The 14,025-nt window shown below is 42.5% G+C and overlaps 1 protein-coding gene across 1 annotated transcript in view; it reads left to right on the forward strand.

Annotated features, from left to right (window-relative positions):
- Positions 1 to 14,025, forward strand: part of LOC129814813 (chromodomain-helicase-DNA-binding protein 6-like) — a 95,066-nt gene that overhangs the window by 56,073 nt on the left and 24,968 nt on the right. The window contains 8 exon segments of the mRNA XM_055867853.1: positions 1,552 to 1,728; positions 2,054 to 2,197; positions 2,943 to 3,198; positions 3,421 to 3,631; positions 4,244 to 4,439; positions 4,892 to 5,056; positions 11,620 to 11,799; positions 12,488 to 12,598. Coding sequence (XP_055723828.1) covers positions 1,552 to 1,728; positions 2,054 to 2,197; positions 2,943 to 3,198; positions 3,421 to 3,631; positions 4,244 to 4,439; positions 4,892 to 5,056; positions 11,620 to 11,799; positions 12,488 to 12,598 — 1,440 coding nt within the window.

Raw genomic sequence — 14,025 nt, forward strand, 5'->3', positions numbered from 1 at the left:
ACTCCAAATCCAGACCTCCATGGGTTGATAAATTTGATTTCCGTTGATCATTTTTGTGTGATTTTGTTGTCAGCACATTCAACTATGTAAAGAAAAAAGTATTTAAGAATATTTCATTCATTCAGATCTAGGATGTGTTATTTTAGTGTTCCCTTTATTTTTTTGAGCAGTGTATTTTAAAAATGCTTTAGCTAAACAGGTGTGCCCTGAATGATGGGTCGCCGCTGGTCAAATTGACAATGAAGGCAACTATTGTGGGACTTTGTCCTTGTGTTTCTTGGCCAGTTGTATAATTGTATTCACAAGCTAGGTTGTTTTTCAATGTTCGTTTGAGTTTGCTGCAACTGCTGCTAGGAAGACATCACAGTTGGAGATGTTCTTCATCGTAGACCAGCGACTGCCCAAGTTACCACGGTAATGGCCCGTCCCTTAAAGGGTCAACCGCAAAATTCTCACCTAATGATTGTGCTTGATTTGAGCACGGATCACTCCTAAAAACATATATTCATTAACTTTGAGTCATTCATTATCATTTAAACACTCATACTTCAATTATTCTCCTTATTTGTGTGCTTCATTTCTACTTGTAATCCTTATAAAAAAAAAAATGTCAGAGTAGAGCCCTGAACTATAATAAATCAGACTTTTGTGTCAGGCTAGGCATTTTGTTGATTCTTGATGTTCAGTTGTAGAACTATTTCTTATTTTACTACTGTATCTAAATTATTTATTTTAACATAGTGGTTAAAAGACGCAGGTCACAAAAATGAAATGAAATTAAGAAATGACTTCTTGTTTTAGAAAACAAAGCATGCTCATCTGTATTTGTTTTTTGGGAGGTGTAATTATGTCGCAAAAATAGATTGATTTAAAAAAATATATATATACATCTGCCTGCCACAGTGGCTGGAGGACCAAAAAGTGAATTTTCCACCCTGATTAGCGAGCGTAGCAGAACCTTGCTTACTAGTATCTCGATAAATGTGTTTCCATGGTACTGACAATATCTGCACTCCATGCCTCTCGAGCGCTTTTAACAAACTCATGTTAAGGAAGTAGTCTCCAGGTAAGGTGTTTGAAGTGATGGAGGAGAGCTTTAATGGATGAGCAATGTCCGTGACCCACTTCCAGCTCAGGCCCGAATAAATCTTACCTGAATGTTTTGCTGTGGTGAAGGGGACACAGAGTGCCGTGTGGCAGCAAACACAATTGCAGGTTTGATTTATTGTCTTCTAGCTTTACAAGATGGAACAACTTCACAGAAGAACGCCTGGCATTATGGAATGCACCTCGGAATGACGAATATTATGCATTTGGTTATTTGATCAGGGAGGACCGCAATGTGTTGCCACTGCAATTGTCTTGATTTTACCATGGTACTATTTCACTTATTTAGGGCCAGAACTGTTCTTGCTTCTGCCTTCCTGGAGGACAAATTCACGGCATTCATCGGTTTTAAAGCAGTGTTTAAATAATTGCTCTGAAAAAAAATAATGTTTCCCCCCCCCAATCTTTCCTTTTCTTCCTCCTTTTGTCTTTCTCTGTGTATAGGGAAATGTAGTGTTGGGCGGGTACAAGTTCCACGGAGTGATCACCACCTTTGAGATGATTATGGCCGACTGCCCGGAGCTGAAGAAGATCCACTGGCGCTGCGTGGTCATCGATGAGGCCCACCGCCTCAAGAACCGCAACTGTAAACTCCTGGAGGGCCTCAAGCTCATGAACCTGGTGAGGGGGTAGCTAGCTAACTCTCTTGAAAATCTGCATTGTTCTTTGTAGTCAATTAATTCAGTTCAGCACCAGCCAAGGCTGATAGTAGCATGGATGCCCCCCCCTTGGTCAAGAGGGAAGTACAGCAGAAAAATAAAAAATTTAATCAGCCAGAGTAGGATCTCTGAGTTGGATGTTGTCTTTGAGTTGTCTTTGAGTTGTCTTTGAGTTGTCTTTGAGTTGTCTTTGAGTTGTCTTTGAGTTGTCTTTGAGTTGTCTTTGAGTTGTCTTTGAGTTGTCTTTGAGTATCATGAAAAAAAACTATAAAACCTAACTCCTGTAGGAACACAAGGTCCTCCTGACAGGCACCCCCCTGCAGAACTCAGTGGAGGAGCTCTTTAGTCTGCTCAACTTCCTGGAGCCCCTACAGTTCCCCTCAGAGAGCCTCTTCTTGGAGGAGTTTGGAGATCTGAAGACTGAGGAACAGGTGATTTTCTCAGGGGTACTCTTTTAGGGTGGGAAAACTGTGGGGAAAAGTTGGTAACTTTCCTTGGGAATTTACAGGAATGTATAGGAAACTTGCCATGGGAATATACAGGAATCTATGGGAATGTTGATTCTTTCTCGTAGATACCCCTCAGCAATTTCCTTTTAAGCATGGTATCATACACTTAATGATAGCTAAAATGCTACTGAACAAAACAGAAAGTCTGCACTTTACATCATCAAGCAGTTTTTGAATCCGTGTTATCAAATTGTTGCTTCTGCAGATAATTTAAACATATTATGAGTAGCGCCACTAAGTTATTGTTGTGTCTACGGCAATTTTATACATTCATTCTAATAATTTAGCAGACTGCCTTATCCAAAAGGACTTACAGGTGCAATTAAGGTTAAGTGCCTTGCTCAAGGGCATATCGACAGATTTTTCACCTAGTTGGCTCTGGAATTTGAACCGGCAACCTTTCGGTTACTGGCCCAACGCTCTTAACTGCTAGGCTACTTGCCGCTTGGTTGTCCAGCCCAGACTAAACAAACAATTGTTTTGTCTGAGTCTAAACTTAACATATTGCTAAGTCTCATTACTGCAGACCATCAGATCCTGACCACCTCTGTCCTCTTCCCCCAGGGTCGGGGTCAATTTTGATTTAATTCAGTCAATTTTATGTACATCCAGAATTGACTGAATTGGAAATGGAATTCACACCAACCCTGCTCTCCTCTTCCTCCAGGTGAAGAAGCTTCAGGCCATCCTGAAGCCCATGATGCTGCGGCGGCTGAAGGACGACGTGGAGAAGAACCTGGCGCCCAAGGAGGAGACCATCATCGAGGTGGAGCTCACCAACATGCAGAAGAAGTACTACCGGGCCATCCTGGAGAAGAACTTCACCTTCCTGGCCAAGGGGGCCAACCAGCACAACATGCCCAACCTCATCAACACCATGATGGAGCTGCGCAAGTGTTGCAACCACCCGTACCTGATCAAAGGTATAAAATGAGTCGACGGCTGAACGAATCTGTTAACACCTGACCTGTATTCCTTCTAGCATCCATAGCCCTGTAGAGTCCTTTATATATGGACTCAGTTTAATTCCATCCTGACTTTATGGAAATGGCTTCATGCCGATTTTTCTCTGACCTTCACAAGGCTCTCTACAATGCATTTTAAGTAGACCTTTTTTCTCCCTTATCTTCTCTGGACATGTCCAGGTGCGGAGGAGAAGATCCTGGATAGCTTCAGGAAAACGCACAGCCCTGATGCTTGGGACTTCCAGCTCCAGGCCATGATTCAGGCGGCGGGGAAGCTGGTGCTTATTGACAAGCTGCTGCCGAAGCTGATTGCTGGCGGCCACAAGGTGCTGGTCTTCTCCCAGATGGTGCGCTGCCTGGACATCCTGGAGGACTACCTCATCCAGAGGAGGTTAGGTTGGGGCTGAGGATAGAGTTGAGAGCGGGGATGGGTCTGGGGCTGCTGGACTGGGCTCAAGCTCTGCTCTGTGTGCGCACATCACAATCCCCCTCACCCTCTGCTCTAGTCTAAAAAAAGAGTCGGACCAAGACTGCAATTGTGTTGAGTTTATCAAGTAGGGAAAAATATATGATTTTGCTGGACAGTTCCAAGAACAAGAGTAAAGGCGCATGTGTATAACAATATTAATGGCTGTCACTTTATGACATAATGATAAATCTGTGTTAGACACATTTTTACAGGATATCTATGATCCATAGGGGATTTTATATTTATTAAGTGGAATATACAGTGTAAGAGGTGACCAAGCATTTTAATTGGAGATACAATATGAATATCGCAAAAAAAAAAATCTAAATGAAAACACAGTATGAATGAATATGTTTGAATACATAATATGTACTGTATGTATTGTAGCGAATTCGGGGGTAGCCCGACCAGTACTCAAACCTGCGACTGTCAGCCCAACACCTTCACTGTTACGCCAAGAGATCCGAACCTCGTGACGAGGTCGTTCGGTTGAGGTTGCTACAGTATGTTCATACGTTATATGTGTGGTTCTAGGTACACCTATGAGCGCATCGACGGCAGAGTGCGGGGTAACCTGCGCCAGGCAGCGATCGACAGGTTCTGTAAGGTGGACTCGGACCGCTTTGTGTTCCTGCTGTGTACCCGTGCTGGGGGCCTGGGCATCAACCTGACCGCTGCAGACACCTGCATCATCTTCGACTCGGACTGGAACCCCCAGAACGACCTACAGGTTAGTCAACACAAAGTTCAGCACCACTTTCCGGACCTTGACTTAAACCTAGTCCTGGACTAAGAAGTGTTATACTCATTTCCTGATTTCATGCTTTCATGTTGTCCTGTGTGGCTCAGTTGATAGTGCATGGCGCTTGCAATGTCAGGATTGTTGGTTTGATTCCCTCTGGGGACACCACTGTATGTGTATGCACATACGGACGTCGCTTTGGATACAATTTCATACTGTATGAAGTGGTATAATAGCTATTTCATGTGGGCATGCAGTGTGAAATTTTTTTTTTGTACTACATTGATATTGATTACTGCGTTGTTGGATTTAGTGCTTGCAAGAATGGCATTTCACTGTACTTGTGCACGTGACATTAAAACCTGAAACTTTGAATGCCCGTGTGAAATAACCGTTTCAAGCCGTGTGTGTGAAACTGCCACCGTTTGTGTCCCTGCCAGGCCCAAGCTCGCTGCCACCGCATCGGCCAGAGTAAAGCAGTGAAAGTGTACAGGCTGATCACCAGGAACTCCTATGAGAGGGAGATGTTTGATAAAGCCAGTCTGAAGCTGGGTCTAGACAAGGCTGTGCTGCAGGACATTAATCGAAAGGGCAGCCTCAATGGGGTGAGTGACTGCTATGATTGCCTGGTCCCATATCTGTTTGTGCTGTTTTGCCAACTCCTATTGTCATCGTCCCATCGTCATGCCAGCACAAACAGATCTAGGACTAGGTTATACTATGAAAGATGATCTCTGGATTTTCTTTGTATACAGTGAGCTCCAAAAGTATTGGGACAGCGAGACATCTTTTGTTGTTGCTTTGGCTCTGTACTCCAGCACGTCGGATTTAAAATGATACATTTTTTAATTTGAGGGTGAACCATTGAGAAATTACAGAACTTTTTGTACATAGTCCCCCCAAATTAGGGGACCAAAAGTATTGCGGCAAATTCACGTACATTGCATTTACTTTTTGTTACTTTACAGCCTTATTCTAAAATTGATACATTTTTTCCCCCTCATCAATCTACATGACAAAGCAAAAACAGGTTTTTAGAAACTCCTGCAAATGTATAAAAAATGTCACCGAAACATCACATTTAAATAAGTACTCGGTACTTTGTTAAACTACCTTTGACAGTGATTACAGCCGTGAGTCTTCTTGGGTATGACGCTACAAGTTTAGCACACCTGTATTTGGGGAGTTTCTCCCATTCTTCACTACAGCTCCTCTCAAGCTCTGTCAGGTTGGATGAGGGCGTCGTTGCACAGCTATTTTCAAGTCTCTCCAGAGATGTTATATCTGGTTCAAGTCCGGACTCTGGCTGGGCCACTCAAGACCATTCCGAGACTTGTCCCAAAGCCACTCCTGCGTTGTCTTGACTGTGTGCTTAGGGTCGTTGTCCTGTTGGAAGATGACCCTTCGCCCCAGTCTGAGGTCCCGAGTTGGTTTTCATCAATGATCTCTCTGTACTTTGCTCCGTTCATCTTTCCCTTGATCCTGACTAGTCTCCCAGTCCCTGCCACTCCTCAAAGCATGATGTTGCAGTCACCATCCAGATGATTTCCTCCAGATGTGACGTTTGGCATTCAGGCCAAAGAGTTGAAGCTTGGTTTCATCAGACCAGAGAATCTTGTTTCTCATGGTCTGTGTCTCTTTAGGTGCCTTTTGGAAAACTCCAAGCGGGCTGTCATGTGCCTTTTACTGAGGAGCTGCTTCCGTCTGGCCACTCCACCATAAAGGCCTGATTGGTGGAGTGCTGCAGACATTGTTGTCCTTCTGGAAGGTTCTCCCATCTCCACAGAGAAACTCTGGAGCTCTGCCAGAGTGACCATCGGTTTCTCGGTCACCTCCCTGACCAAGGCCTTTCTCCCCCGATTGCTCAGTTTGGCCGGGTGGCCAGCTCTAGGAAGAGTCTTGGTGGTTCCAAACTCCTTCCCTTTTAAGAATGATGGAGGCCACTGTGTTCTTGGGGACCGTCAATACTGCAGAAATGTTTTGGTACCCTTCCCCAGATCTGTGCCTCGACACAATTCTGTCTCGGAGCTCCTTCAACCTCATGGCTTGATTTTTGCTCTGACATGCGTAGTCAACTGTGGGACCTTGTATAGACAGGTGTGTGCCTTTCCAAATCATGTCCAATCAATTGAATTTACCACAAGTGGACTCCAATCAAGTTGTAGAAACATCTCAAGGATGGTTAATGAAAACAGGATGCACCTGAGCTCAATTTCGAGGTGTATAGCAAAGGGTCTGAATACTTATAAGGTATTTGTTTTTATACATTTGCAAAAAAATCTAAACCTGTTCGCTTTGACATTATGGGGCATTGTGTGTAGATTGTTGAGGAAAATATAATTTAGAATAAGGCTGTAACGTAACAAACAGGGATGCAACCTAATCTTTTCTCTCTTCAGTCACATGCTGCATTCTGTTATTTGAACGTTTGGCAGAGCCTTGGATATAGCCAGTATTGCGCCAAACGGGCATCACTCGTTTGCATACAACACCCCCCCCCTTCGGATCACCACGAATCATGTAGGTCACGTATTTTGAATCCGAAATTAATGACCTACGTGCTTCGTGTAGATCCGATGAGAAGTTTGGGGGGGGGGGGTTGTATGCAAAAGAGTGATGCCCATTTGGTGCAATACTGGTTGTATCCAAGGCTCAGCTCATCGTTCACATACAGAATGCAGAAAAGACAACACATTTGCTAGTTACAGCATCAGTGTGCGCTCTGGAAAGGGTTTTTGTAATGATCAATTAGCCTTTTAAAATGATAAACTTAGATTAGCTAACACAACGTGCCATTGGAACACAGGAGAGATGGTTGCTGAGAATGGGCCTCTGTTCGCCTAATGTAGATAACGCCTATGTTGAAAATAGTACATAAAGTTCGGACGCCATGTAAACCGTTATCAACCTAGCCAAACTCCATTACTTACAATGGGGAAAATGCCAAGCAGTTTTTCAGTCGGTTAAAACTCCCTTCAATTGCCTTTAAACATCATCAAACTCATGGACTATGTAATTAACCATGTTACCTCAATATTTTGAGTCATATTGCACTTTTGCACATTACATACCGGAATTATAGGTAAAATTGAGGCATAAACGTTCGTTTTCAGAACTAGTCGTTCTCCAAGAATGAAGAAATGTCAAAGATCTCACTAATGTCACAGTCGCCCTAGCGACAGTAATTATATACATTTAATGCAAATACCAGGGAGGCAAAATAAAACCTCAAGTGTGTGTGTGTCCCATATACACATGGCATATGCTTGGGTACCACCTTGACATCTCTGATCTGCTTGCCTCAGTAAATTAATGCTAGAACTTTGGTAGCCAGGATTAGCTATGTGCATCTAGTCTCCTAATAATTGCATAGCGGTGCATGTTAGACACATTATCTTTCGTTTGCATGTTTAACTTTTTTTTTTAAACTGAACTTTTAACTATGCAAGTCAGTTAAGATTTGCAGTGACGACCTACCCCGGCCAAACCCTAACCTGGACGACGCTGGGCCAATTGTGCGCTGCCCTTTGGGACTCCCAATCACGGCCGGTTGTGATGCAGCCTGGAAACGAACCAGGGTCTGTAGTGACGCCTCTAGCATTGAGATGCAGTGCCTTAGACCGCTGCGCCACTCGGGAGCCCCAAGCATGTCTTTTTTTTTGGTCCTGTCAATGTTGAGTGATCACACATTCCTCCGCACACACAGGTTACTTTGCCTGCTTGCAAATGTGTGCTAAAAGTGCGGATGTGTCATAATCAGAAATACTATCTTAACTCACCACCACTGAATTAGATTTTTTACAGAAAACCATGGAACCACAACTGCAATATAGGCCTACACTTAGATATAAAGGTACTATCTACAAATTAACACGATTCTTCCGCTGTCCCCATAGGAGAACCCTTTTTGGTTTCAGGTAGAACCCCTTCTGTGTCTAGGAGGAACCAAAAAGTGTTTTCCTTTGGTGACAGCCAAAGAACCCTGTTGGAACCCCTTTCTCAAAGAGTGTACTCAACAAGTTCAGTCTGTTAAGTTTACACCATTTCATTCTGTACTCAAACATCTGCCTGACACGCAACATAGAACCACCACCTTTGAAGGTTTTTGTCAATCTCTGCCCAGACTTAAATTGCAGTGTTCCAAGTGGCTCCACCAGGGGTGACTGTAGTATCCTCAAATGGAGAAAAAGGAGACACGAGGCACCCCACATTTTAGATCCCATGGGGTCTTTATTTTCATACTGTATGCTCTCACTCATCTCCTTTTCCATCTTCTCATGTTTTTACTTGGAACGCCATCCATACACACACTACTATAGCATCTTGCTTGCATTTCTCACGTCTTAGACATCCAGTTGAGGCCTTAGATGGATCATGTTGCACTGAGATGGGCACAGGGGTATGTGTACAGTCATTGTTAGTGTGGTGGCAAAGTAGTTGAACAGGAGAAGAGGATGTAGTTACTTGTGGAGGGAGTAAGGGGGTGGTGGATTGAGCAGCTGCAGTGAAGCTGATTGGTTGCTCTGGCTCATCACATCTTGACTAAAAGAAAGAGATTTAGTTCGACATTGTCATAGTTCAACAGCTGAAAATCTGTCATTAGCATACTCCCAGATAGCAATACATTGAGTATTCACTGAATGAAGTAGCCTACCCATCCCTATTTACAATTGTATTCATCAATTAAATAAATGTTACTATAGCACATTCAATTTCATTATTATTGAGGACTATAGACTACTCCTGGATCTACCTTGTACAATACCGTGATCATTGAATGAAGTAGCGTACCCTTCCACATTTACAATTTAATTGATCAATTATATAAATAATACTAGCACATAGTTACATTGTTGTAGAATAGGCTACAACTGTATCCACACTAGATTAGGATACCGTTGTGATTTTGTCAGGCATGATTTTAGGTCTTCGATCGAAGTTGCATGTTGTACCGCGTTTCCCTTCAGTGAAAAGTATTTATGCATCCCCGATTCAGTTTGAGTGTGAATGTGTCGACCTAGTGACAGTTGAAAAATAAACCCATAGCTCCATCACCCAATGGCATGTAGGGGTAATGTATTACAATGTAAAATATTTATATCCTATAGCACCACGTGTGTATTCTCATTTACAATTTAATTAATCGGTTAAATAAATAATACGAGCACATTAAATTACGTTATTGTACACTAGCCTACTCTGCTATCGACACAGTAAATAATATTGCCTACGTACTTTCGACAATACTTTATCAACTCGTCATGAACAAAAAATTATTTTCAAATAAACCAAATGTGCCTCAACTTCTTATGGCTGCAATCCCGTTGACGGGATGATATGACAACAGCCAGTGAAAGTGTAGGGCGCCAAATTCAAAGCACCACAAATGATTATGTTAGGTCACCACCAACTCACAGAAAAATTCTGCCATTTTTCCAGCCAAAGAGATACAATTAATCACTAACCTTTGATGATCTTCATCGGATGACACTCATAGGACTTCATGTTACACAATACATATGTCTTGTTCGATTAAGTTCATATTTATATCCAAAAACCTCATGTTCAGAAAGTCCTCCAAAATATCCGGAGAAATTGCAGAGAGCCACGTCAAATAACAGAAAATACTCATCATAAACTTTGATGAAAGATACATGTTTTACATAGGATTAAAGATACACTTGTTCTTAATGCAACCGCTGTCAGATTTAAAAAAAAAAAAGCTTTACGGCAAAACACAATATTCAATCATCTGAAAACAGCGTTCAGCCACAAAAGCAAGCCATACAGGTACCCGCCAAATTGTGCAGTCAACAAAACTCATAAAAAGCATTATAAATCTTCACTTACTTTTGCTGATCTTCGTCGGAATGCACTCCCACTTCCACAAGAAATGTTAGTTTTGTTCGGTAATGTCCATAATTTATGTCCAAATAGCTATTTTTGTTAGCGTGTTTGGTAAACAAATCCAACATCAGGAAGCGCGTTCACTAAAAGCTGACAATGTCCAAAAGTTCCGTAACAGTCAGTTGAAACATGTCAAACGAAGTATTGAATCAATCTTTAGAACGTTTTTAACATAAATCTTGAATAACGTTCCAACCGGAGAATTACATTGACTTCAGATGATCGATGGAACAGCTCCCTCTCATGTGAACGCGCATGGTCAAAGAATGGTCAGGTCATGGCAGACTTGACTAATTCCCCTCTCATTCGGCCCCTCTTCACAGTAGAGGCATCAGACAAGGTTCTACAGACTGTTGACATCTAGTGGAAGCCGTAGGAAGTGCAAAATCATCCATATCTCGCTGTGATTTCAATAGGATCTTGGTTGAAAATCGACCAGCCTCAGAATTCCCACTTCCTGTTTGGATTTTTTTCTCAGGTTTTTGCCTGCCATATGAGATCTGTTATACTCACAGACATCGTTCAAACAGTTTTAGAAACTTCAGAGTGTTTTCTATCCAATAGTAATAATAATATGCATATATTAGCATCTGGGACAGAGTAGGAGGCAGTTCACTCTGGGCATGCTATTCATCCAAAGTGAAAATGCTGCCCCCTATCCCTAAAGTTAAAATACTAAAGTAGTTTTTTGGGGTATCTGTACTTTACTATTTATATTTTTGACAACTTTTATTTCACTACATTCCTAAATGTAGTGTACTTTTACTCCATACGTTTTCCCTGACACCCAAAAGTACTCGTTACATTTCGAATGCTTTGCAGGACAGGGAAATAGTCCAATTCACACACATTGAGAACATCCCGTGGTCATCCCTACTGCCTCTTATCTGGCAGACTCACTAAGCACAAATGCTTCGTTTGTAAATAATGTCTGAGTGTTGGAGTGTGCCCCTGGCTATCCGTAAATTTTAAAAACAAGAAAATTGTGCCTTCTGGTTTGTTTAATGTAAGGAATGTGAAATTATTAATATTTTTACTTTTGATACTTAAGTAAATTTTAGCAATTAAATGTACTGAAGTATATTTAAAACCTATTCCACTTTTTGTAATTGAAAAACATTAAGGAGTATTTGAGTTTTGTTCAGTTGAATGACTGAATTGAAATGGAATTGACCCCATCCCTGATCTGTAATTGGGTCCAGCTGATCTGAGAGCTGTTGCTATGGTTGCCTAACTAACGGGGGGGCATGGTGTCCTAAAGGCGCAGCAGATGACCAAGATTGAGGTGGAGGACCTGCTGAAGAAGGGGGCGTATGGCGCACTGATGGATGAGGAGGACGAGGGCTCCAAGTTTTGTGAGGAGGACATCGACCAGATCTTGCAGCGCCGCACCCAAACTATCACCATCGAGACAGAGGCCAAGGGCTCCACCTTCGCCAAGGTTAACACTGATCCTTATATCCCTGACCTCTAACCCCTGACGCTAATATCCAGACTGTCAATATCAAGACGGTAGGCAAGGGCTTCGCCAAAGTAAACCCCAACTTTTATACCTCTGACCTCTAACCCCTGACTAATACCCAGAACATCACCATCCAGACAGAGGGTAAGGGCTCCACGATTGTCAAGGTAAACCCTTATACCTCAGACCATTAACCTCTGACCCATATCTTGACCATCATCATCCTGACAGAGCTCCACATTTGCCAAGGGTAACTCAATTATAAACCTTACCCTTCAGCCTTGGTCTTTCACTTTACTGGATGGTGATGGTTTGAGATTTGATTACATTGTGCTCAACTACAATGGGGAAATTCAAGTTTGAGTGTCAAGGGCTTTTCCTTTGCCAAGGTAAACTCTACCCCTCCCTTATAGATTAAACCTTCATCCTAAAACTATCACAATCCAGGTAGTCTGTAACTATCGGAAGAAGGACATGTTAGCCAGTCACCACAAGTTTCAGTTTCGCCTGCTTTACACTCAGAGTGGGTGGTGAAAGGGAGATGCAACTCTAACCAAGGTCTGATTTCACGCCTTATCAGCTTTCTCAGCATATCTGTGTATGTTACTCGCATAGATCCAGTCAGGTTGATGTGTGTGCACGCTTTTGTTTTCCTTGTCATTTCCAGGCCAGCTTTGTGTCTTCTGGAAACAGAACTGACATTTCCCTGGACGATCCCAACTTCTGGCAGAAATGGGCCAAAATAACCGAGCTGGAGATTGACTCCAAAGCAGAGAAGGTAAGGGGGAGGGAGGGGAACTAGGGAAGGGCACTATGGGGCTACCGGTTATCCCTGACCAGGGTGTAGCCGCTCCATGGTGTTGGAGGGACTCCAGAAAAAGCCGGTCCCGCATGTCCCTGCAGATCACTCTGAATGGGGGCTAGGAAAGAAAGGGGAAGCGAAACAGTTTAAATATCTGGTACTTGTCACTCTGTTGAACAGATGTGTTGCTTTAATGAGAGAGGGAAAAACAGCATGCGAAGCAGAGGGAGGAGGAGAGGCTGCAGTTAAATTAATTCTGTTTGGTGTATATTACAGCTTGCTGTGTGTGGTGCGTGTGTGTGTTGCGTATGAATTTTGTGCCCGGGGGGGGTTGACGTCGGAAGTTTACGTACACCTTAGCCAAATACATTTAAACTGTTTTTCACAATTCCTGACTTTTAATCCTAGTAAAAATTCCCTGTTTTAGGTCAGTTAGGATCACCACTTTATTTTTAAGTATGTGAAATGTCAGAATAATAATAGAGAATTATTTTATTTCATTTTTTATTTATTTCATCACATTCCCAGTGGGTCAGAAGTTTAGATACACTCAATTAGTATTTGCTAGCATTTCCTTTAAATTGTTTAACTTGGGTCAAATGTTTTGGGTATCCTTCTACAACCTTCCCACAATAAGTTGGCACATTCCTCCTGACAGAGCTGTTGTAACTGAATCAGGTTTGTAGGCCGCCTTGCTCGCACCCGCTCTTTTAGTTCTGCCCACAAATTTTCTATATGAATGAGGTCAGGGCTTTGTGATGGCGACTCCATACCTTGACTTTGTTGTCCTTAAGCCATTTTGCCACAACTTTGGAAGTATGCTTGGGGTCATTGTCCATTTGTCCAAGACTGAGGTCTTGAGATGTTGCTTCAATATATCCACATCATTTTCTATTTTGTGAAGTGCACCAGTCCCTCCTGCAGCAAAGCACCATCACAACATGATGCTGCCACCTCCGTTCTTCAGCTTGCAAGCATCTCCCTTTTTCCTCTTTTTCCCTTTTCCTCCAGATGGTCATTATGGCCAAACAGTTATATTTTTGTTTCATCAGACCAGAGGACATTTCTCCAAAATGTACAATCTTTGTACAAAATGTGCAGTTGCAAACCATAGTCTGGCTTTTTTATGGCGGTTTTGGAGCAGTGGCTTCTTCCTTGCTGAGCGGTCTTTCAGGTTATGTCGATATAGGACTCGTTTTATTGTGGATATAGATACTTTCTAACTGTTTCCTCCAGTATCTTCACAAGGTCCTTTGCTGTTGTTCTGATATTGATTTGCACTTTTCGCACCAAAGCACATTAATCTCTAGGAGACAGAATACGTCTCCTTCCAGAGCGGTATGACGGCTGCGTGGTCCCATGGTGTTTATACGTGCACACTATTGTTAGTAGAGATGAACAGG

The sequence above is a fragment of the Salvelinus fontinalis genome, chromosome 18 (assembly GCF_029448725.1).
Source record: "Salvelinus fontinalis isolate EN_2023a chromosome 18, ASM2944872v1, whole genome shotgun sequence".
Classification (NCBI taxonomy): Eukaryota; Metazoa; Chordata; class Actinopteri; order Salmoniformes; family Salmonidae; genus Salvelinus; species Salvelinus fontinalis.